This window comes from Cloeon dipterum, chromosome X (genome assembly GCF_949628265.1).
Source record: "Cloeon dipterum chromosome X, ieCloDipt1.1, whole genome shotgun sequence".
NCBI classification, from domain to species: domain Eukaryota; kingdom Metazoa; phylum Arthropoda; class Insecta; order Ephemeroptera; family Baetidae; genus Cloeon; species Cloeon dipterum.
In genome coordinates, this window is record NC_088790.1 from 13754873 (window position 1) to 13781060 (window position 26188).

General features: G+C 38.8%; 1 protein-coding gene across 1 annotated transcript; it reads right to left on the reverse strand.

Moving 5' to 3' along the window:
- Nucleotides 1-430: 430 nt before the first annotated feature.
- LOC135946902 (dendritic arbor reduction protein 1-like) lies at nucleotides 431-25793 on the reverse strand. The gene is made up of 4 exons (XM_065495376.1): nucleotides 25415-25793; nucleotides 7826-8771; nucleotides 7080-7139; nucleotides 431-1756 (listed from the first exon to the last, which is right to left on the reverse strand). The coding sequence occupies exons 1-4, from the start codon at nucleotides 25583-25585 to the stop codon at nucleotides 1557-1559; spliced, it is 1377 nt and encodes a 458-aa protein (XP_065351448.1). The 5' UTR covers nucleotides 25586-25793; the 3' UTR covers nucleotides 431-1556.
- Between the last annotated feature and the right edge of the window lie 395 nt (nucleotides 25794-26188).

Sequence of the window (26188 nt, forward strand, 5' to 3'; positions counted from 1 at the left end):
GTAGAGACTCTTTTCGCTTTCATCTTAAATAATTCATAGACAGTTCGAAAATCTGGGGCGAGATGACAGAAACAAAATAATTCACTGTCCTCCGTTGAAGCTCCGCATTTGACATTCAAATCTTTCGCATTGAATGCGTGAAGCGAAAGGTGTCTGAAGCAGTGAGCGTGTGCTGCCGCTGACCAAGCATGAAATCCCGTCGCGTCTATTACATTTATTGCTTGATGCTCCGTCATTATGTACACTTTTTACGCGTGTTATTATTTACAGGCGAAGGCGGCAAAAAGTTTTATTAACCTTTGCATCCCGCACGCTGCGGACGGTAATTTAAGAGCTGACAGCTGGATTTATGATTTGAATGACACGTTGGAATGCTGTGATGAGAGACGCACATTTTGGAGGATTTTTAACCGCAAAATGAAACATCCCATTTCAAAATTTTAGTGATCAATATTTTATTTGATACAAATATATTTGAAGCTTCTCGTATAAAATTGTTCACTTTAAAAAATAAATCAACACTTAAAGGAGAAAGAGAGAGAGAGAGAGAGCACACACACGAATGGCTTTATGTTCCAATGCGCGTACATACGAAAATGTTTGATTAAAACACATATGGCAAAAGTGAAAGAGGGCGTGTTAAGCAACATTGCACAAAGTCGAAGAGCTTGTATATTAAATTACGTGATATTAAGTACGGTAAAAGTAAGGAAATGCAGATATACAAACTCAACATGTGCAGCATTAATTATTACAAAAATAAAATAGACATCATTTTGGCAACAGGATTACATAGAGATATTAAGTATCGCATATTCAATAAATTATTCTCGCTCGTGGTAATTCCAAGTAACATATTGAACATTCAAATTTCACCAAAACAATAATAATTTATCACCTTTTAACTCGATTTCTACTCTAATTATTGTTCTCTTTGTTGCGAGTGAGACCAAAAAATTGTACAAATTTACTTTGTTAAATTATGTAAACACAAAACACGTGTCTTTTAGACCTACTTCCGAAAATGCGCAGTTGGATCGATATAAAAAAGTATACACAAATATTGGTATAAAAATGGCAACGGCGTATTGCTTATTTATTGGCACCTGCTGCGATTTTAAGGCACAACCTGTTGGCACTTGTTTTTCCTTTTCTAAGAGCATTGTATATAGTTCTTACCTTAACGGTCATTTGGTAACAACGTAAATTATATTTTGTTGAATTATTAAATCCATGAAAATCTCGACCGTCCATGAAATGTTGCTTGCGTAACATCTGGAGACGAAATTCACAAAATAATATTTGTGATATGTTGGTAAAAAGACTGCTTTCCACGTCCGATTCCTGAAACTCTTGTCTGAACATCGAGACTTTTGAGATTCGTCACCGCCAAAATAAAAAAGGGTTAGAGAGAATCGGAAATCGACGGGAGCAGCTGGCGGTATTCCAAAAATGGCACTTGTTCTCTGGAAAAGGGTTGAAAAACGACGGTTGGTCGGATAAATGCATCTTCCGGACACTGTTTTCTTTCGGCTGCTGAGCAAACAAGTTGTCTGTCACTGCTGGTTCTTGGGCGTCTTGGGCTGATGCCGCTTCATGTGCAGCGCCAGGTGGTCCGACCTGGCGAATGAGCGGTCGCACACCCCGCACTTGAAGGGTTTGTCGCCCGTGTGTTTGCGGTAGTGCCGCGTGAGCTCGTCTGAGCGCGCGAACCGCCACTCGCACTCAGCCCAGTGGCACCTGTAGGGCTTCTCGCCTGCAAACAAACAACAAATTACACGTTAACATTAGTTTCGAAACAAGCTGATTAACTTCTTGAATAAGGAAGGGTGGGTTTGCGCTTGTTTCTTCTCTATCCGAAAATATTGCCTGTATCTCTCAGGCAAGCTATAGCGATTATTTGCGCCTGTTAACAATTGGAGCGAAGGCCGGAATTTGATAAAATAGGTGGAAAATTGTCAATAAGACAATGTCCATAAGTAGTTTTCCTGAATTAACCGCACTTTTTCACAGCATGTTTTGGGGTTGGTTAAAGCCGTATCTTACTTGAAAAGTGACCTTTTCCTGCTATTTTTTTTACAATTATTCATACTTTTTATGTTAAAGAAATAAGTGAAAATTGCTCCGCCTCTTTAATCTTTTTAAAACCTGCCGTAGTGGTTTCAAGCTTTGATTTTAACTTTTTATAACTAAAAATTGGGTTTAGACTGTTACTTTAAAAAAAATGATATTTTTTACCTGTTTTACACTCTTTTTAGTTTGTGTTTTTTTTTAAGGAAACTTAGGGTGAAATTTCAATAGACTAATATTTTAAGTTCAATCAAAAATATTGACAGCTAATTAACTAATCATTGTTTGAACGATTAGACTTAAATTAGTGCAATAATAAAAAAATCAATAAAATTATATTTTACTTGCTCACTCAATAAGTTATAGTTATGAACAATTTTTCAAGTTAGATATTGCTTCATCTCGATAAATTAGTCAAAATTTGAGCGTCGTCTTGCAGAGGAACTCCGTGCAATGAAATATAGTAAAATTTCGAGTAGGTCGATAGTTCTCGCCATTTGAAAAGCACTTTAACTTTGCAGCTTCTCAAAAATTTTCAATGCAACTAGAAATACATTTGCAACGAGGATTTTTCTGGGATTTTGGAGCTTACTTTTAAATAACAGCCTTCATTGAATTGAGATCGCAGAGTTAACAGACCCAAGCGAATAAATTTCTGTAATGGAATACTACATTTTGTTAAATTACTTTCACTGACAATGGTATCACATAATTCTTAATGTAAGATGTCTACAGATAAATGCCTGACTTGATAGTTTGCTATAGTTCTCGTGTAGTGGACGTGCACTTTATCCCGGTCGCAATCGACACAACCTCCTTTTTCACAATGTAATCTAACACAGGCTAATCGCAATAATTCAGCATACAAAGCCGGGCGTCTAATCTCGAGTCGTCCGTCCGTCCGGCGTTTGTGTCTTGGCGACAACAACAAAGGACTAATTAAAAGGCAGCGTGTGCCCGCCAAGTGAGGATTCCAGCACGCGAAAAGGTGTCGTGTCGCGATCGGTGGCGGTCGCGGCGCGAACAACGACCAGAGCAGCGCAGAAGGGCTCGGCGACAAATGCCATTAATCAGAGGCGAACTGCACGCACAATGCACGAACCTCTCTTTCTTCTTGTGATTCGGCGACGGTTTCGCAATGTCATTGTCAAGGTGGCGGCCTCGCGGGCATGCCTAATGTGCGCGCGGCGCGCGGGTTGTAATTAGAATGCGCGCCGAACGCGCCGCTACACCATTAATAATATCAAAACACGCACGCACCGCATGCAAGTGTATATAAACTAAAAGTGCTGCGCTCGCGGATCTGCAGCTGCTTAGTATGCGCCGCTGGTCAAAGGTATAAATGAGCAGAGAGTCCCCGCCAGGACAATAACCCTTCGAGGGCCAACGATCACCTTTTGGCTCGCCTCTGCGCCTCTCGCTCACTATACTCGCTCTCGCTTTGCGTTTGTTTTAGTTTTGCTTTGTTTTGAAACGCTATCGGCTCCTTTTCCTCTTCTCTGCCCTTTAAAATCACTAAAAAATGTAGGCTCAGATCTTCAAACCGACAAAATTGGGTGTAAGGAGATTTGGGGAAAGGTGACTGACTTAATTTAGCAAATTTATTTTGCTTGGTGAGGAACCAATTCTATAATTGATCGTTGATTTAAAATTTTGTTGTGATTTTACTAACTTCACGAAGCTGAAATCTCACAACAATTTATAGTTGATATTTAATTTGGTTTATTTAATTAAAAAACTATTTTAGGCTATGTGCGATTTGAAACACAAACAACATAAAAATATGAGTCATTGAAATCTGGCTCTAATAATACTCATTTACTCAATCAAACAAGATATAACACTACGATTACAAATCCAGAAATTCAAAAAAATACGCAAAAAAATCAGAAGTTTTTTTATGATTGAATTCGTTTGAAATAAAACAGCAGTAGGAAATTAACGTTCTAATTTGATATGCAATATAGTTGTAAATTGGGAATATATCAACTAAGTAAAACAACAATTTCAACATTGGAAACTAATTTCAAATTAAAGATCCACAAATTACATTTACACAACATACAAAATTACTTATTCCACAAATAAATAATGCTTCACGAATAAAATTTTGATCCCCTCCTTGAACGATAAATTTCTGACCTCTTTGTGAAGTGTCGAAAGAGTCTTTAATCTATCGCCTGAAAATTTCCATACAATGTGTCAGCGGCGTCCAAATTAATCTCTCTCGAAGTTAAATTACACTCCAATTAACCTCTTCTCAATCTCCATCTCGCGTGGTTTGTTGCATTATTAATAATATTTTGTTTTGAAACCCCAAAATGCGCGCGGCTGGAAATTGGCTTTCGACATGAATATTAATGAGACCAAATTAAAGAACAGTTTTCCTCGCCTCGCTTGCGTTATGTGCGCCTTTTTGTGCTCGAATATAAAAAATTGCCGGTATCATGACGTGCTCGTTTTCAACCCAAGCCCTGTAATTTGATCATGCGCTGCGTTTTTCTGGTTGCATCTTTTCTCTCTCCTCTCTCAGCACCGGCTAGAGAGCAGACTCGTCGTCTACACACAGACACATGGACCGCTTCCTTTGTTGTCATTATATTTTGGAGCAATTTTCGGCACGCAACACTCTTATTTAACATGATCTGGAAAAAATGAGAGCGGCGTAAGCGGGGGTCTTTTTTACTATCAATACTAGAAAGAAATTACAGTTTATTTTAAGACAAATAAGGAATAATCCCAGTTTTAAATTATACCGCAATGATGTGTGAATATATTAAGAATTTTATCTGTTTAAAAAACACTCTAAAACTCTAGACGGAGTGCAAAAACTGGACAAAATGGTAATTTAGATTCAATATTCTATATAAAATTTTAAAATTTCTATATTGGACAATATTTTATCAATATAGATATAAAATAATAAAAATAAATCATCAAAATATACTACTTTGGAAGTTTTAAAAATTTATTTTTACTAAACCTGTTTAAAAATTATCTTTCATCGATCATGAAACAATTACTGACTTTTTCCATTTACCTTGAGTTGAATTTAAATGTCAAGCGTAAAGTCTGAGACCATGACCACAGGCGAACAAACGAATCGCATATTTCAGGATTTGTGCCAACTGCTCGGATGGCATGAATTCCAAATTCCAAGCGCTGCAATTATTATCGCGTTCATCTGGAGAATTCAGCAAAACGTTTAAAATGGATTGGCCGCACAATCAATCCGTCCGCGGAATGCCGCATAATTATCGCCACTAAAATCGGCAATGATGCCCATAATTGGCGGCGAAAATGCGACCAATTTCGACCGCCCGTTGCCATCATTACGCGCAGGAAACACGTTCGGGCCGCTTCATTTTTCCCGACTTTAGTGGTTTCGAATAATAATGGGAGAGGATTAGTGGAGGAGAAGTCGTCGTCATATATGTATATATAAATATATAAAACTGCTGCCGGCCGAGAGAGAGAGAGAATTAAATTTTTAAATAGAGAGAGAGGAGAAGGAGTTAGAGAGATGAAGGAATGTGGTTTACCTCGAGGCGTTAAAGTCAAAGAGTGCGCGCGCGAGAGAGAGGAGCTGGTCCACACACAAACACATACGGCCAGATTCATATCCCAGCCGCGCAGCAACTCTCATTCATAAGAATGGGCGGCGTTGTAAAATCTACCTCTCCTCCCGGTCCGCTAGCTCGCCGCATACAGAGAGCAGCAGGAAAATCTCTCGCGCGCAGCATCTCTGCGGCTCACAATGAAAGTATGGTTCTCTGTGGTCTCACTAAAAGTGCCACTGTACTAAAGGATCGAAAGAGTACACAATATGACAAAACAGGGATGATATAGTTTTGTGTGTTGGATTATTTCACAACAAAAGATAATCGAGGCTTTTTAAGTTTGGGTATTATTTGGTCGATTCAAATACACGAATTATTCAGTTCAAAGTTAGAAAACGTTCTCTAAAAGCCAAACAGTCGTAGGAAAAACAAGTTTAAAATATTTTGATAAAAAATAATTTAAATATTGACCAAAACCTTTGAGGGGTCTCAAATAACTAGCATTCAGTCCAGGGCCTCTTATGAAAATAAAATGTGCTCTTTTTTAGAAATGTAACCGAATTAAAAGATGGATTTTAGAGTTTTAGGTACATTTAGATTTTTAAAATTGCATGATTCATGCTTAAGTTGATGATCCCATAAAACAGTTTACTGTCTAAAATTCACATCTCTTTTAAAATTTTATTCAAATGCCAAGCAATCATGTAATAAACTGGACGTAAACGACACATACACATGCAATTCCGAAAATTTAATTTTTTTATCATGTAAAACAACATTTGCAGCCATTTTTTGTTTTAAATTTTTAAATGAAAAAACAACTGTAATCAGAACATATTCGCCAAAACATAAAGACTATTATGCCACTTTTTTATAGCCTTTGCTCCAAAATAGCAATTCACACAACCACTTTTCCAATTAGACGGAATTTTTACAGCCTCGCGTGAAGCACGTGAATAATCGACATGTGCTCGCAATTAGCATTTTACAGCGCCTTCGAAAATAAAATCAACTGCTCTTCTCGCTCTTGCCGCGCGCGTTTATTATTTTCATTTTCTGCGCACAGTGTCCGCCGTGTGTTTTATTTTTTTACTCTCTATCAATAGAGGCGCGCGTGCAATATTTTTACAAGGCTGTATTCGCAATCGGCGCTTGCGGCTCTGACTCGCTTGTGTTTTTGCCGACGACAAATTACGTATTTGAGCAGCCGCAGAGGAAACGATTACGTTTCCACAGAAAATTCAAACGGCGCGTCCCTTAATTGGAGCCGCGCGCGATTAACTCATTACCAGGCACTGTTCGTTCTCGGGGGAAATAAAAAGGGACGACAAAAAATCCGGCTTTGTCCGGCTCCACAGGCGGCGGAAAATGGAGATTTGAACGCCTGTTAGCTTGGGAATTGTAAGATTGGACGCGGTCGCTTGTTAAAAAGTCGGAGGCTGTTGTTACCTGTGTGGATTCGTTGGTGTGCTTTCAGGTGAGAACTTTTGGTGTACACCTTGGTGCAGCCTGCAAATCAAAGAGAGAATTTCTGCGTAAGTCGTGACCAATTTCCATTCGTGCAGTCAGTATAAATCATTATTTTCAGGAAGGTTTACATCCTATTTATTCAAAACAATTGAACATGAAAAAGGGGATTTTCGTGATAAAAAATCAAGTTTAATGCCATTTATCCGTCTGCTTGCTTGAAAGGTGCAGCAGATATTTATTTAAAAAAAATTTTTCCTTAACTTTGCAAGATTACGTGAGTCTTATTTAACCCTGCTTTCATAGTCAAAAAACAACTTTAACATGAAGTTGTTAAAATTTTCTAGAGTGTATAAACAATGACTGCTTGAGGGAAACTTAATCGTTAATAGCAAATTCTCGTTTCCTGGTATTTTTCGTAATATTCCTAAGTATATACTAGTTTAAAAATTGTTTTAGTTAAATCTAAGTTACTGGTTTGTACAACTCTCTAACAATAAAGGCCCCCTTAACAGCGAACTTGTGTCGGCACTTTGAAATTCCCCAATACTTGTCGACACTTACCTATCGGCAATTCCCAATAATTTATTACCAATAACAGGCAGTTTTATTCAACAATCGATCCAAAAAAATTTTCGATAACGAAAAAGTTCACCGTCAAGGGGCCTTTAAAGGATGCAAGTGTGCTATTGGGTTATTTTATTGAGTATTATTGAAACTTGGCTTACCAGGGTAATCACAATGGTGAATCCGCCTCTTCTCCAGCTCAGGGTTATTCCTCCTGTTGTACTTTAAGGGTAGTTGCGAGTTGTGGACAACGGTGGTGTGCTGGTGGTGGGGTACAGCGCCGGGCGGCGTCGCGTCCATCTGGCCCAGTTGCGGCACCACGGCCAGCTGCTGCTGCGGCGACAGCGGCGACTGTTGTCCTGGTTCGGTCAGCATCAGACTAGTGGTAGGGTGGTAGGGCGGGGGCGGCGTCCTCCGGCTGGCGGCGGCGCTCATCATCACCTGCAGGTTGTTGTTGCCGGGGGCGGCGGTGTTGTTGCCACCGCCGGGCGAGGAGCCGGGCTCGCTCGCTGGTGGCGTCGGTGGAACGTGGTAGTTGAGCGAGCGGCTGGCGGCCATCTTGTAGCCCAGATTGGCCCTCTGGTTGGGGTTGGACGTCTGGAAGGTGTTGTTTGCGCAGTAGCTGTTGTAGTTGCCGGCCGGCATGGGCGGCGGCAGCAGTTGCTTCTCCTGCTTGACCTGCATCGGCATCAGGTCGCTGGTGGTGACCTCCAGCTTGATGTTGGTGGCGCCGTCGAGGCCCATCGGCGTCTGGTGTGGCGTCGGCATCAGCTCGGCCGGCTCTTCCCACTTGGGCATGTTGTTGATCTCCTCCCAGAGCGGCTTGAGGAAGACGTCGTCATCGACAACGGCGCTGCCTGTTGCCACCCGCATGCTGTTGAACCTGCCGGTGGTGGACTCAACGAAGAACTCGTCGATCTGCGACGCGCTCTCCCGCCGAGGCTTCAGCAGCTCGTCATCAGGGCTCAGCAGGAAGGCGTCTGGGTCTGGCTTGGGCCTCTTCCTCGGCGGCTCAAAGTGCTCCGCCGACGTGTTGTTGTTCAGCTGGTGGACGCCGCTCGCGGTGCCGCTCTGCTGGCGGTACATCATCGAGTCCATGTCCGAGCCCTGCCGAGCAAGAATATATTTGTATCGGACGTAAATTAAAGATTACAAATTTATTGCTTTGAAATATTGATCCTACAAATTTGTGGGAGTAAAAAACCGAATTTTGTATTTATAAAAAGATAAATAATGTTACTTTTAAAACACTATACAAATCTAGAAAGTTCAGACGAATTAGTGGCTGGTGCTTGTTCAGCTGCTAATCGCAGCTATCTCGTCAGTACAAAAATAGTATGTGCACACAAAAATAATCTTGTCTACGCAAAAAGTTGTTGCAAAAATCCTTTTCGGACAATTTTAAACTTTGTGTTCATTTTCATTTTTGTCTAAGCAGAGTTTTAAATCACGACTCATACAGCAGCTTTCAAATTTTTATAGTTTATATAAAGAATCATAAAAGTTGGAGCAAATTAATTTTATTCATCATTGGTTCTATACAGTTCTGTGCCATATCAGTGCGTTCGTTCAGTATCGAAATTACCTTCAAAATATTTTAATTTCAAAAGATAAATTTTAACCACAAAAACGACATCCCGAAATTTGAAGAAATCAGAATCCCTCTCCCTTACGTACGTTTTTACAATACAGAATTTGTTTAAATTCCATTTCTTGTAAATTTGAGAACTGATAAAAATCACATTCAAAACCTGCTATATCCAGCAGGTTTAACACTCGCAGATTCAAAGTAAATGTTTTTATGATATTTTTCAAGTTTCTAAAATTTTGTGAACACCTCATATTATTTTAACTATTTTGACAATATAAAAATGCCATGCAGTAAAGGCATTTTTACACTCGAGTTTACCATAATTTTCAAATAAAAGTAAATGCAATCTTGTTAATCGAGCTATTAAATTTTCAATATTTCTTAGGGATCTTTCTGTAGAAATATGTAAAATAATCAATGGAAGTAACTTTTAATTTGAACTTGAAAGTCCTAAAAGCAAAGCTAGTATTTTTTTAAAAAAATATTTCGCCGCTTTTGATGTATTTTTTTATTCTTGGCGGGCGAAACATGACACTTTTTAGCTCTGCGTACCCTAAAATTTCCGCCACTTCTTATGACCTTCCACCCCTTTTGCCGTCTGAGGACAACAATGCTGGGGTCTTTTGGAAACAACACGTGTCTAATAGACAGGAAAACCGACGACGACGGAGTTAATGTGGCAAAAAATTTTAGCTGAAAAACTCTGCTCGCGATAAAGATGGACTGACTTTCAAAGTCAACAACTGCAACGCTCTTGGATAAATAAATAAAGCTCTGTGGCACCAATTTTATCAGGCATCAATAATTTTTATAGATGCTGTCGCTATATAAGAATTTATTTAAAGTCTCGCTGGCTGCGATAAGCGCTGTTTTATCGCAGCTTTTAACATCAAAGGGTATACGTTCAATATTTGCTTACGAATTTCGTTATCAATCCAAAAGCTATAGCTCAGCAGTACAGCAAGCAGCAGTTTTCTCGGAAACATCCCAAGCACAGGATTCAAAACTTTGACTTATGGTGAAAATAATAATTGCGTGTTTATGAGCTGCGTGTTACTTGTTATCGCACCTCTTAATGAAGCTCAAAGTTTCATTGATTTTTTCAACATGAAACATACCACTCACTTGACGTGATTAACTTTCCTTGTTTTTGTGTCATTTAATGTTTTGCTGAGTCTTAATCTTTGAACAGAGCGTCAAGAGTTAGGAAGATTTCCTTTATTTATCGCATGGCGTGACGATGTCACTATAATTATTAGTCTATTTAATTTACTGATAACGTTTGGGACTGATTTAGATTATTCTCATTGACGCATTTAAGTTCCTGGAATTAATAAACATTTCTGACACAAAAATATCTTGATGACAAAAAAAGAGAATTTTTAGGCATATTATATTATTTTAAAATCCCAAAATAAAAAATTTTAATTTTTGTAAAGTGGTTCTATTAGTGCAAGGAAAAATGAACTCATTATCCTTGTAGACTTTTATTGCTTAAATGGCGTGCCATTCCCTCCTCTCGGGGATACGCTTTCATCGGAATTTTACTCTCTCTGAATGCATTTCCGTCGTAGAAAAAGCGTTCTTAAATCCTCCGTGCTCTGCGAACGATTAGTTTTTAGCAAACTAAATAATTAAATGAAGCAACCGATTTTCTCGTTTTGTGTTTGTAATATACAGACAGATGATTTAACCAAATTAAGTCAGAATTTCTAAAACGAAAGTGGTTGGAGCAACAAGTGCGGTGCGTAATCTCGTTTAAAACTCCCGTCGTGAATTTCTACTCCTCGCGGCTGATCGAGTTGCATCATATATATCTAATTTTTAATGCGTTGGACAAACGCGCATGATGGCTTCAGAGTAAATTCGTCGGCATGCCTACGTGCTGCAGCCAGCGGACATTTCACTGCCCCTGGACCGACGAGAGAAGCTGCAAAAATCTGGCAGCAGCGGTGCGGAGCCAGCCAGCGAAAAACCAGTTTCAGCGCGAGAGAGACGCTATGTGTGCCCGAGCATCTGAATGGATCGAAACCACTTTTCGGCTGCTCGACGGCGGCGTGATGTTGCTTTTTCCGACCGGCAACCGCACCTTCTGATTCAAAAGGAGCTGCTGCACTGGCCGCGTGCGGAATGAATGAATGAATGGAAATACATAAATAATTATTATCCACGACTCTCCTGAGCGCTGGGCTAGTAAAAAATAACAGTCCGAAAACTGTGTAATCACCATTATCGTGATGAATTATTTTTTTGCGTCAGGGTGAGGAATTCGGATCGCCGCCGGCGGCTTTATCAATTTGGAAAATTGCCATTCCATAAATACGCCGAGCTAGCTTTCAAGTTTGCACGAGATGGGAATTGCAAATCGGGTGCGCGGTGATTAATTGCGACTGGCGATTGTCAGAGACAGGATGTAATTAAAACAGAGAAAACGACAGATGTAAACAATGCTATATACTGATTTCCAATAACTAGAGACGGTTTGGAGATAACTTAGACAGTTCTAGACATTAATGTTTATGCGATTCTCTGACCAATAATATCGATTTTTAGAGCTTCTAAAAAGAGCTTTTAATTTCAGATGGTTTCACTAGCGAATTTCGATTATTTCCGGTAAAAATACATAAAAATCAAGATCTTGGTTCAAAACATTTCCATATCTCTAAAAACGATTACATCTCATTATTAATTTGATTTTTTTTCTATAGCACCAAAAATCTTCAATAAAAAGAATAGCTTTTATGAAATTAAAAAATTTTCTCATAAAAAATAATAAAAAAATCTTAAATTCAAACTTACAAAGTACTGATTTTTAACCAAAACAAACGTTCCTGCCCTCGTTGAGCGTTAAATATTCCTTTTCCCTGAACCTGTCAATGTAAATAATACCTCGCGTGTGGTGTTTTTCTCTCTTTCATTTTTCGCCGCAGCTGTGTGTGCAAAAAGCAGCAATGTCTTCGTCACTGCCCTCAGGGAGTCGCAATTACGCGCCGATTCTTTTCAAAACTGCTGCAAAGGCGATTATTACTGTAATCGCGAGAGTGGCTTTTTAAGCACGAATGCTTTAGATAATCGAAATTAACCCGAGAGTTGGACTAATTATTTTTGTTTCGCTGCCGGGGACAGAATTTACTAAGCGTACAAAATTTTTAGCAGCACGTGTATTAACCTATTTTTTGCCACTCTATCTGTAATTTTAAAATTTTCTAGATGATTAGATGATACTTGAGAGTTTCTTGTACGAGGCAAAGGATGTACATATAATAAAAGTTTCTGGTTTTTAATTAATGATCATAATTTAACGGCATTAAATATATTAGATCAAATAAATTCTAACATTATTTAAAATAGAGGAGCTTTTCTTGTAATGTTTTCCACAATACTTGTGTGAAGGAAGGGTAAATAAATCCGAGTGCTAAAAGGGTTAATGGAGACGTCTGTCATATATCAAAGCCTCAATTAACATCCAATATATGAATACGAGAAAGAGTCGTTTTTCGCACTTAAAGGAGAGCTCTGGAGACTCAAATTGCCAACATAAATATTGCACGCGTTTGCCTTAAGCGAACGAGCGCTGATACACATTTATTTATTAACAGTCGTATTAGCAGCGAGAAGAGAGAGAGAGAGAGAGAGAGAGAGAGAGAGAGAGAGAGAGAGAGAGAGAGAGATCGGTCGTTTCCGTTCCTCGTATTTTCTCTGGCATTCCTCCATAAAAAGGTTGTCGCCAGAGTCGAGATGCTAATTTATAGATTACACATTGCGAAACAAACACATCAGCAGAGAGCGACTGACTCGAGCGAACGGAGCGTACATTTCCCGAATATAAAACGAGAAAAGACGCTCTTCTCGGGATGAATACATATTATGAAAAGAATGAACAGAACCTGTTGTTCGGCGACGACGAGAAAGCTTTTTAACGACATCACGCGTGCTCGTAAAAATAAAAACGAGATCCACCTGTGATACACCGATATTTTGTGAAATATTCTCAATTCTCTGCGCTCTGCAAAAAGGGCAGATCTCTCCGTGCATTTATTGTGCTCCAAGTGCGACTAGCGGGAATTTTGCCATATATATACTGATACACACACACACACACGAGAGCCTCCATAAATCTTGGCTCTAATTGAGCTCGACCATTTTTCTCTCGTTCGCCGTTTTTTTATTATTTTTACTAATGCCCTGCGCGCACACTTAAACACGTAATTGCGCACCATACTTCATTTTCGTGCCATCTGCAAAAGAGTTATTGCGTTTGCCTTTTTTGCAGTCCAATCCGTATAATACATTGTGTGTCTAATGCTTTGCAATGAATTTGTAATTTTGTTCTGTCCAGGATAAAATATTTCTTCTTGAATAAATACAATTTTTCTCTCTTACAATAATATGGGAATGATACTCAAAAATCCTAATTGCTGTTGCATAAACCAAAGAGTTAAGAATGAAATTCAAGACAAAATGTGTCTGGTTCTTAAAGATTTTGAAAAAATTGCATTAAGTGTCTTTGCATTGGTAACAAAAAATGCGAAGCAATCTTTCCCAGGATACTGTGGATGATTTGCGTTAGTATGTTTGATTTTAATACCTGCTTTTGTTGCGAAAGAGTGGAAGGTTTGCGAGGTGAACTGTCTGCCCTGATCGCAGTGTATGCTAATATACAATTGACTATAGTGAGTGGTGTTTATAGCTATATTTATGGAACTCGGACTGCGGTATCAATTTTCATATCAATAAAACTAAAAAGTAAATTTAGAGATAAATCTCTTTTTAGTGATAGATGATAATAGATTAAAGCTATTTAGTAGAACTTGAAGATATCTTGATGATACCGCAAAGAGATCAAGAGTGAAGAATGTGACACCGACTCTGATTAAAAGAACAACAATTTTTTGTGTGCTAAATTTCTGTATTTTACTAAAAAATAAAAAATTAATATGTCTAACAAAATCAACTCTATATAGTAGCCGCAACGTTTGTTATGATTTTCAGAATGGCAAACACTGTCCCCCTACTAGAAATCTTCATTTCAAGGATACTCCCTTTCATGTAACAAAAATACCGTTGGATAAATCTCGTCGAGAGGAATTGAAGTCGTCTATAAAAATACAGTCAAGTGCAGTAAAATGCTTAGAAAATTGGCCCAACCTCCATTTTTATAGTATTATTGCCCTCTGTATCATTCGAATTTAAGCATAAAAAATTTACGAAGTCTGTTTTAAATTAACTAAAATCATGAAAAATACAAAACATGATAGCTCCAGCACATTCCAACATTTTTCACACTCGTTTCGGGACAGCAGTAAAGCTGAGTTAATGGCGGTACTGAATCGAAAAGAACACGGGCGTAAAAATATTCAATCCAGGTTAGTGGTGGTGAAAAATGAATGAAAAGACGAGAGCGCGGTGCATTTTTTACAGCCGCGGCGAGTAATTAACGACGAGTCAAGCTGAAGCAGGGATCGAATAGCCGCGCTGCACGTGTTACTGAAATAATAATGTGCGCGATCAAAAAGCGCTTTTCGAATCGCGCACACCACACACACAAGGCGGCCATAGCGAGAGAAGTGGTCGGGACAACTTTTTTCTCCCAATAAAAAAGACGCCTCGGGCGCATAATTGCGAGTTTGAGTTTCGCCCGGCGCTGCTGCTGCTTTTCGGAGATGTTTTATTCTAGCCGAACACACAACATCTGGATCTAATAGCGGAATTATTCTCCTTCCTATCTGCCCGGCCACGTTTGCCGACTAAATGCTATAAATCCGCGCGCTGCGTATTTTCGCTATAAATCAAAACAAGCAATTTCTTAATAACAGGGGGCATGCAAATTAATTAAGAGCTGAGTTTTACGAAAATTCGTTCGCCTGCCAGCGAATTGTTTTGACGAAAGCGTGGAATGCGCCGGTTGTGTCCCCCAAAAGGAAGTAAAAGGGTTATTAAATTAGCCGGGCGGAATGCGGATAATCTTGCAGTGGAAGAATTTCATACCGGGAAAATTCCTGGCGCTCTGCTCGTGGCATTAATCTTATGAGGAAGACTACAAAATTAAACTGCACTTACGGTACATCAAAATTAAAAAGGAAATAATTGATTTGTGGCTTTTGACATCCGGTTTTTTGCAAGCTTCTAAAATAAATATTTAACGTAATTTTTGCTTTTAAGCTAGAAAGCTCTGGGAAAACAACAACTCTGAAAACGCACTTCATGTAAGAACTTGAATTTATTTAAAAAGCAAAGAAACCTGTGCAAAATCAAACCAAATACTAGTATGTTTTTATATTTTACTGTTTTTGTACGTTTCTGGGCTTCATTATGTAGGACACAAAATGCAAAATTGAAATTGAAATTACCAAGTTTCCGTAGGATATTCATTGGAGAAAAATTATTTTCTTCCGATTTTATAAACTTCTCAAATACAATTGAAGAAAATTTCCAGAAAAACGCATACGACAGTCTTTTGTCAAATGTCCGTCCTGTCGCCAAACTTTGTTTTGTGGGAAATTTTCGGATGTCGTTTACGCCAACTCAATAACAGACAAATCGATAAACTTTCGAAAAGGATGAAAATTTATCTCAGCAATAATAAAGGCGGCTTTCCGAGGGAACTTGTTCAAATCCATCGTCGGTGTCATCCCGGCTGAGAGACGAAGGAAGAGAGAGAAATCTGGCTGCCAAAAACGCAATTATTTACGACTGGTGCCCTCCTAAAAGAGGTCCTCCATAAAAGAATGAAAGGGTCACCGCGCGGTGCTAAAAGCAGGCAGTCGGCGTGCACCGACAACGCGCGGATTATGCTCGCTCTCGGGCCAGTGCTGGGAGAGTGGGCACCGCTCATAACGGCTCGAAAAATAAATATAAATCTGCGTCCCACGTGTCCGACTTTGCATTTTTCATCCTAGCTCTCGCGCGAATTCGCTTGCTTAATAGAAAGCTGCTGGCGATCTGGATGCTGCTCGCTGGCCGCGAGATCAGTGCCGTAAATGCTTCACTCTTGGCAAGACAATGAACGCGAGCAGCCATTCATGAATCGCGGCAGGTGCGAAGAGTCGTGATGGCGCCGGGAAAGCAGGGTGGAGGACCGCCGCATGTTCGCCGCCGCCGCCGCAGTCGCCGCGCGGAGACTTTAATGAAGGGTTTGCCCGCGTGGACACGTTCATTGATGGATTTTTATTGAATAGCGAGGAGAGTATAAAAGGGGAACACTCGCCAAACGCTTCGTTACGTGACGTGAAAAACGTGCTATTTTTCGCACAATCAAAAGCAATGCCAGTGAGAGTTGATTTAAAATAAATATTTCCAGCTGATTTCACGAACTGCCATTTTTTAATTACAATTTCAGGCAAATAAACTTCATTTAGCAATTTTAATCTATGCGTTTTACGACATTAGCATAAATTAAAGCTATTAACAATTTAAAAACTATGCCCAATATTTTTAAAACTGTCGAACAAAAAATACACTTCAAACTGAACAAATTTCTCATTTTAGAAATGGCTCTGGTTTTAATGGCTTGTTGCGACTGCTGTCGTGCGAGGCTTAAGGTGCAGTGGCGATGACCACGGCCACTCACGTTATGCTACGAGTCGGAGCGCACCGCCAGTAGTGGCGAGAAGGCGCCACAGGCTAAATATTTATTTAAAAAAAATTGAAGATAAACTAGTGCTCCAGATGCAACGTAAGGCTGTTTTGGAGAAATATAAATGAATTGAAATTTTAAAAAGGGCACATGTTAAAATATTACAACTAAATATCAACCCTGAATTTGCTAGTAAAGATTATTTCAACTTGAGGCATATGATTTAACTTTAAAGTTTACCTCATTCATATACTTTAAAAGTAATATCATACTGGGCACAAAATTAAAAAAAAATATATGCGGTAGTTGGAGTTGACTGTGTGAACAATTATGAACTGAACAAAGCGCAGTAATCAAAACAAGACCAAAAGTTACAGAAAATTTTAGATTTAGGTATTTTAATTAATTAATTAAGACCAATTTTGTACATTTTGGGGACAGAACTGGATTCCTCTTACGAGATTTATCTACCAGTGATCAGTGTGTATCTTATGACGATAAACTCCTCTTAAAAAAGATTTCAAGTAGATAAACAATGCCATTTTTACAAGAACACGAAGGACGCAAACAATAAATTGCACTCACTTTTATAGAGAAATCATTGTTTTATGCAACAATTTAAGAACTATTTTTTATTTTGAAGCATTTTTCCTCTTTAAAATTTGAAAAAGACAAAAAATGTATCGTTATTAACTCACCAATAAGAGCTACCTTCAAGTATTTAAGGAAAAATGAGTGCTTTTAAAATAAAATGTGACGCGTTGAATTTAATGCACTCTCTGCGTATAAAATTAAGACGTGCGGCCTTTCAACGGCTCGTCGACTTTTCACGATAGCGAATTTACGATCGCCGGCTTAATTGAATCCCTGCTTTTTCGATTTTTCCAGCGAAACAAGTTGAGTCGTCTGCGCTCGCAGAAAAAGCTTGATCTCTCTTAAGGTTTCTCAACGCACAAAACAAAGCTGATTTGCATTCAGCAGTGCAAAACAGTTAAGATTACAATCACAGACGACGCAGCAAGGCAATAATAATTCGGCCCGAGATGCGCGACGACAAATGCGCCGCGCGGCCGATGGACACGCCGAGATAGCGCACGCCAGAGACGAAATTTTATGGAAAAAGCAGCTCGCTGTCATTTTGCGGCAGGAAATTCGACAGCCGCGTGCGTGTAACAGGTGAATTCTAAAGCGCGGTGGTGAAAACATTTTTATGCTACGCGGAATTCCCGCCGCGCGCGCTCGGCGAAATTCGTAATGAAGTCACAACGTCGTCGTCGGCGGTCATGATTTGAATTTCATTACGACTTTTGTTTGCTATTGTCATGGCCTTCTGCTCGGCCGATGTAAGCCGTGGATAACTGTCCGAAAATATGCAAATTCGCTTTACGGTCGAACGCGAGGAGAATCGACAAGCCGCACGGAGGATGCGATTTTGGCACCACGTCAATTTGTGTCCACGTGCATTTTAATTAGGTCTGCACTACGACGAGTTATGATTTATGCTTTTTAATCACCATCCACACGCAACTTGTGTGTTCCCCGAAGCTCGTCCGAAGAATGAAAATGAAAGCTTTTGGAAGTTTCTTAATTTAGATGCAAATTAACATGAATATATTCATTTTTCCGAATCAAACGCATTTTACAACGCTAAAACTATAACACAAATCAAGGTTTGGGTAATTTCGTTGCTCTTCTCAGCGTAATTTTTTACAGACATTTTTGTTGTTTACAACACTTGTCGTCCCAAAAATTACCGTTGACTTTTTCTGGCTATCAAATGATATTAAAATGTAGAAAAAATTGATTGCTCTCATTTAAAAAAGGGAAATAACCTTTTTTCAATTTAAAATTATACTGGCATCGCAGGAATCCACAACTATCGCATTTTATTTCATTTTATCGTTAATAATTAAGCTCTTCAAATTTTCAGTTTCAATTAATTCAGTGTTGTGTCTACTTCTATACACAGTGAGATAAAACAACCTCTAAAACCTTCAATTTCTTGTTCTCTTGACCCTATAAATGTTTAAATTTCGCATTTAGTACTTTTCAAGTATAACAATCGTCTCTAAAGAAATCTCGGAGGAAAAGAGAAATCAAAGTGCGATGATCTCAGCAGTCTCCGATCAGAGTCATTTTATGCGCAAGAGGCAGAGTAGTCCTCCAGTTCCATTCTTGTGCACTTTAGTTGGCCATTTAGGCTCTCTGCTTTTTAGAATCATAAAATTGTGCCTTCAGCCGTTCCATTTATTCATATCTGGTTGAAGATTTAGAGCTAAAAAGAGGCAACTTTCAAAACGCGCGCAGACAAAAGCGGCGCGCATAAACCATAATTTATATTCACGAGAGCGAGAGCAGCAAAAGACAAAAGAATTCGTCCCCGCGGGTAACAACAAGTCGAGAAACCATAAATTTCATTTGCATCCGCGGCAACTTTTTGATTTTTTATTTATGCACAAAGGAGTCAGCCATGGCAAATTGTTGCTCGCGCGCGAGAGAGCCTGTCGAGCAGAGTCTAAATAAGCTACGAAAACGAGCGGATTATTATAACAAGGGCAGCGGAGAGGCAAAATATACATATAATCGCCTCTGGAATCTTCTTCCTCGAAGCAAAATCATAATACTTTCCCGATTCAAGCTGAATTTTTATTTAAATTTTAATACGGATGCTAATGAAGCTGTCCTTTCTGAATCTGTCCTGATTTCTTTTATTCACAGAATAAAATGAAACTAAAATTACAATTTTTCGCACGTGAATTTAAGGAATAAAGACTAGACTGGATTAGAGATAAAATGATAAATTTTTGGGAGGTCTTGCAGCCAGTATTGAAACAACGCATTGTTAGTATTCTCTCTGCAACAATTTTTTTGAATCCTCCAAATACCTTACTACAGTTAGAGATTTAGTATCCTATTAAATACCATCTTAAATATGATGTACTAAATAAAAGACAGCCTGAAAACAATGAATAAAAAATGGAAGAGCTGCGTTATGTGTGTAAAAATATCTCGGCAGTATGAGTTCAATCAAAGCAACTTGTCTCACGACTCTTTCGAGAGAAGAAATTTTCCAGGCGCTCATCGTGATTACATTATGCAAATATTCCCAATTTCAACATCTTTGTGAAAACGCACTTGCAAGCATTCATTTGCCCATATACAGATTGAACCCTTACGGTTCTCGTTCGACCTGAATCATGCTCAGGCATTGTTTCTGCGTTTTAATTGTCGCCGAGCAACAAAAGCCTACAATGTGCGTACAAAACGAGCTAGCTGTATGGAGTTCATTAAATATATCACTCAGCATATTATAGTTGTTATGAATGCGTGTATATATTAAAATATTTCATTCCGCGTTCTCCTAATGATCTTCTCGTCCTCGATTTTCTCCGTGGAACGGAGACAATGCGCCGACGACAAGTGGGAAAATGCCATTATTATTTCAGCATGATTCGGTTGTTATAAATATCAGTTTGGACGGATGGAAAAGGTGACGCACAGAGACGCACGTGCTCTGAATCTTAATTCGCACCTCGCTCTCTCAAGTGCATGGTGTCATTCTTTTGTAAAGCGATTCGGAAATTCCTGTCACCTTGTTCGTGTCTCCAAAAGGAAACAGATTCGTGCTCGATTGGTCACAGAAATTAGACTCATTATCTCCTGTTAAAATTATATATTGATGTCACATCATGAGGAAAAGTTATCCGAAAGATAAAAATTATACTACACAGAATGGCCTGCTGATAAGGCAACTCATTGACAAGCGGGCATTTTCTCTTTCAAGATAAGCACGGTATACAATTCTTGAATCAATTATCTCTGAGTGAAATTGACGTTGATTGAGGTTTTTATTCAGTCAATCCCTGTGGAAAAAACTTTGGCTACGCGGATAAACACTTAACTTTATACCAGAAGGAAACTTGCGGTTTTTAGGACAACTTACTCAAGTTTCCGCATTATCAATGAATCTAATTTTAGATGCATTAGCTCATTTTAAGAAGCAGGAAAATATTCAGAGAATGACACTTTTGATCCAGATACGAGAAATTGCTGGAAATAACTGACTTTTTATTAATGGTTTGTATTTACATATTTGATTTTTGAAACTATGATAACAAACATTTTTTTACGAGATTTAAAAGGATACAATGTATGATTAATATTGATAATCAGAATTGTAACATAGTTATTCTTTACATTGATCAATTTGGTGATCAAGATCTCTTTACGTTCTTCTAGTATGATATTGATCCATCCCAAAAATAGTTTACTTTCCAAATTAATATCATTGATTAGTATTTATAAAAATTTCATAGCTATGAACTCAATTCGAAAGTCAAGTTTCTCGGAATAAAGATAGATAGGATCTTCATCATATTTAATTTTTTTTCTAGTCAATTCTAAGACATATTTTAAGTTTTTTTTCGCTGAATAGCCATGAAATTTAACGAGTGCCATTTATCAAGGCTAAAAAATATTATATTATTCTAGATTACCGCCCTCCATGATTCGATTACCTTAAGCGCCACCGAAAAAAGTCACTCTCCACAGATAGGAATGTTGATAAGTCGATCTCCATTCGAGAAGTGGCACGACTGTTAATTACGTCGGTGCTCTTTGAACGTTAATGAGTAATTGTTGCTGCTGGAAGTGCACGAAGGCGGCTGTAAAAGCTGCTCGCCAATGCATACTGTTCTCCGCATATAATATTGTTGGATCAAAGTGTATAAGAAGCCGACTTTCTTAGTTAGCTCAGCAGCGGAATTGAAATTCAACCCACACACAATCCTTTTTGTAATTAACAAGGGAAACGCGCGATAATCTCGCGCACACTGCAATAAAGCTGTAGAATGTGCATGCATCTGCCTATAAACTGCGTGCAATCGCCCTCGAGATCGTTCGATCGCCTCTCCGCGGAAAATAAGAAAGAATATATTCTTCCCGCGCGCCAGCATAACTAATAGTGCAACATAGTCGATCGGCGGCTATAAATATATATGGATATGGCATTGGCCGATTGAAAACACATCGCCGTTACGCGTGCATCTCATTGAGCGAAATGCACTCAATCAACGGCGTATAATTTGCGCCTGCTGGCAGCCAGCCGTGCCGATTTGATTGATATCTGCTCCACTGGATTATTCAATTGCGTCCACTTTTTCCTATCTCGGATTATATTGCATATCATTTGTCACACGGAGAAATCAATTTGCCTCTGCGGTATGCGAAATTAGCATGGAATCCGCCTGCTTACTTGGACGGCGTGTGGTCCTTTGATTTCCGCTAATCAATTTACAAGGTTACTTCGGACAAAATTCTATTCGCAGGTTGGTGCCATTTCATGTCATCAAGAGGAAAACATCTTGAATATCTTAAAATTCTGTCAAAACATTTAATTCAAGATTAAAAAAGTAACAGCTCGACGACAGGAAAAGTATTTTTGAAAGAAACATTAAAATTTTAAAAGCTTTTCTGTGTTGATTGCACCAAGCAAACTGAGTCCATTGAGTTATTATCCTTTTCAATGGCCGATCAGGCAATATCCTTTGCAGATTGCAGCAGTGCAAAGGATTTTTGCGGGAAAAATACTGTTGTTGATTAGGAATCAGAAACCGAAACAGCTGCTGTTCAGCATTAGAACGAGTAAGATAATTTTCTCTCCGATTTTTTCCCAATTTTCCACTTCCATTATTTAAAATGAATAAAAATAAGAATATCTCATACGGCTTTGTTGCCGAATCAGGCGTTTTTTAGACTGCTTTTTACTCACCTTTCCCAGCGATTTACTTGCCAATAAAATCACATTTGGAGGGGTTAAACTCGGTATTTTACCTAGTGTTGGCTACTAATAGGCGCTTTAAGCTTAAAACTATTTTTTGTTTTCAATATACAAGATAACTTTTTAAAATACGTTATATTAAAAATCCATTAGGAAAACGAGAGTTTAGTAGAAAACTCATACGTCAAACTGACAGCATGTTCAATTTGTTCGTTTTTCATGTGATTTTCAGGCCGGCGATTTCAGGAAGCGATTTAAACAGTTTTTGTTAGTTTTAGAAGATCTTAAATGTAGCTTACAACGCTTCAAAATGCGTGTTTCATGTTCGTTTGGCGTCTAAAAGTAAATCAAACAGAAGAATTTAGTCATCGTCCATGTTCAAATTTTATTAAAATAAAAATCGTCTTTAAATAACAGAGTAAAAATTTTCTTTTAATCTGGTGGCTGAAAGTATCAGCTCTTTTTGCCTTTATATAGCAAATTTTTTTTGTTAAAACGCAAAAAAATAATTCTTGAGATTTAAACAGCAATTTGATACATCTTTTATTTTGCCTAGGAGGCTATAGATTTTCCTAGGAGAAATTTTTGCACCGTTCTTACTTTTAGCATAGTGTCTTCTGCACAAGTTTCCATAGTCCAGTCCAATATCAATTAAGGAGAAAAGCCTTTCTTGGCGATGATAGTAATATATAACTCGTTTTCAATTTTCCGTACGCGATTGCTGTCAAGATAAATCACCGAGGGCTGCACGGTTGCTTGCAGTTGCAGGTCAATCTTGTTGAGCCGCTCGCGAAACATGGGTACGCGTATAACTGCAAGCGCTCGGCTGTTTATTTTCAGCGGTGGAAAAAGTAGCGGGCAAAAGAGCTAGTCTCTATTATAAAGAGAGCTATAGAACGGCCATGTGCACACACATACAAGCAATTTGCAATTCAAACTGTAAATTATTGTTGATAGTGTGCACAATGTAAAAGGCGCACTACACCATATTTATGTTTATTTTCCTCACACGATCTGCGCTCGGCATTAAAATGACAATCGCTGCTCGAAGAGAGAGAGAAAGAGAAAAACGCGCAGGTGACAATGATCGCGTTTTACTCGGCGGTAATTGCACTCTCGCGCGCGATGCAGCAGCTTATGTATGTATGCGCGTATAATTCGAAATTAATGCAGTCGTGACTTCTTTCTGTCGAGCGATGAACACCAGCAAGTGCGCGAGAGCGGAATTTTAATTTTGTTCCGTGCGAGCGCGGAGGCTGCAAATAATAATAAGAATGGAATTTCTATTCGTTAGACATTTTATTCGATTCCATCGGAAAGTAATAAATTATGCGAGGTGCATCAAAGTTTTGCTGGAGTGTTAGGGAAACGTATGCACACGGTAATTTGGAATAAAAAGCCGCATCGTTTATTTCCTCCCTCGGCCCATTTTTTGCTAGTTCACTTTACATTCGAGATTAAATGCCCTTTCTAATGCATGTTTCCAAGGGGTGATTGGCGGGTCAATCATTTTTAAAAGCGAGAGAAATTCCAGATTGTTGAGAGGTATTAAAAATTGAAACTTTTCCCTTACTATATATCATTTCTGTCAGCAGTGAAACTATTTGAAATAGGCTCTGCTTTGCTACTGAACTCGAAAAAACAGAATTATGAAAATTATTAAAAAACGATAGCTTACGAAACTTTAAATTTAATACAATTTTCCAATAATATAAGTTTCAAATAATTGCAATTTAAACATTTAATTTGATAGTTTATTTCCTTAAAAAATTTAAACAGCAACGTAACTAAATTTCTTTTGAAGAAATGACACGTATAATGACTGGTCAGGAAGGAAACAATCATACGATTATGCTATGCGGTTCTGACTCTGAGTGAGATGGAAATTACGCTTGCTGTCCATCAAAACGGAAGGAAGCCGTTGTACCGCAAGCAGTGGCAGAGCACCCATTTTTATCAATGAATCTACTAAAAATAGATCGCACACGTTGCGTTGCCAATCACAGACTCAACATATATATTGATTAATTAATAATGAGCAACATGTAATACTGATATACCCGTTTGTGTTAGTAAACGTGATTTTCCCGAGTTGTACATAATTAGTTTATTACATAATTGACTAAGTAGTGCCGCGATGCGGAATATGGCATGAGCAGGAATAATTAACACGTTTGCCATATCATTAAAAGGTGTGAATTGCGTTGCGAAAGCGAACACGGATTTTGATTTGCATTTAGCTGAACGAATTTGTTTGAAATTTCAAATAACCCTAATATAGTGTTACCTTAAAGCCCATGATTTCAATAAACAGTACAAAAAGGAATTCGTATATTGGCTGTGGTGTAAATTTTCAATTAATTGGCGTGAAATATGAAAGTCCTCAGCTATGTTTCACATAAAAAAAACTTAAAAAGGATTAAGTATAGTTAGATGAAAATTAAAACCTCTCTTGTATTAAAAACAACTTGAACTTACAAATCTGTATTAATTGATACCTGTGAGGAAAGTGTGGGAATAATGCAAGTCGATTGGCTGTTGTCAGCCACTCACTGGTATATTTATGAATTTTGTTTTGAAGGTGCTGATCAGGCCTGCGGGGCTGAAATAGCGGACTGATACAGTACAGACACGTGGAATTGTTTATTCTTATCAAAAACTTAATTGATAGCTCCAATCATTGAAGAGAAAATTAATAATTTCGTTATTTCTTGGTTTTCAATAAAATGTCATTAAAATTAATAACTAAATTTCCGTGTTGCATGGTTGAATTGCAATTTGGTGACAAGGAAAAGACAACTAACCTGCAAATGCACGTACGAATCCAGGTTGGCGACTGCGTTGGGCGGCGAACCGTGGTTCTGGTACCAAAAGGGGTTGGAGTGGTTGGGCACGATCTGGTCGCCGAGGACGCACGACGGGGTCGAGGGTGGCGGCTTGGGGCGCACCAACACGCAGCAGGATCCCGCATCCATTTGCCCGACGCCGGGCGCTAAGACAATTTTCCTTTTCGGCTTTTTCTGCTCTCAAAGTGTGTGAGTGTGTTTTGCCGCACCGACGACGCAGTTGCGGATAGACACCTGTTGTTGCACGACGGGTCCACTTCTTCGTCTGACAGCGGCCAGAAAGACCCCTTTCGGAGGCTCACGGCGCGGCCCCCTCTACCCGCCGCCGCTGATTCGCTCTCCTCCGCTGGCGCACGGCTCTCATTCTGTTATTTTCCTGCCTCCTGCTTTCCTTCAATGAAACGAACTCTGCGGCCGATTTTCATTGAACTGCGGGCGGCCAGCGGCGACTCCACTTCGAGTGTGAGCTCGCAGATTTCGTCGCCAATTCAGAATGGCGGATGAGCGAAATTACTCTAGGCTCACTAGAACAGTTGCATATCAGGGTGCTTTAGAGTCTTTAGAGAATAGAGACGAACACTTTATTCGCCATTTTGCAAATTATGGCTTGACTATGTTGAGACTAAAAAGAACAAAAAGTGGCTAAGCTATTTGGCTCACAGCAATTAAAACCGCACTATAATGAGAGATAATTTTCTGCTAAACAGAGCAATATTGAGTGCAAGAAATGGC

Excerpts from the sequence above, each read along its gene's own strand:
- LOC135946902 (XM_065495376.1), bottom strand. The coding sequence starts at position 25,585 with ATGGATGCGGGATCCTGCTGCGTGTTGGTGCGCCCCAAGCCGCCACCC. Across the intron at positions 8,772-25,414 it reads ATTCGTACGTGCATTTGCAG|GGCTCGGACATGGACTCGAT; the intron begins GTTAGTTGTCTT and ends CTTGCTCGGCAG. Across the intron at positions 7,140-7,825 it reads TCACCATTGTGATTACCCTG|GCTGCACCAAGGTGTACACC; the intron begins GTAAGCCAAGTT and ends TTTGATTTGCAG.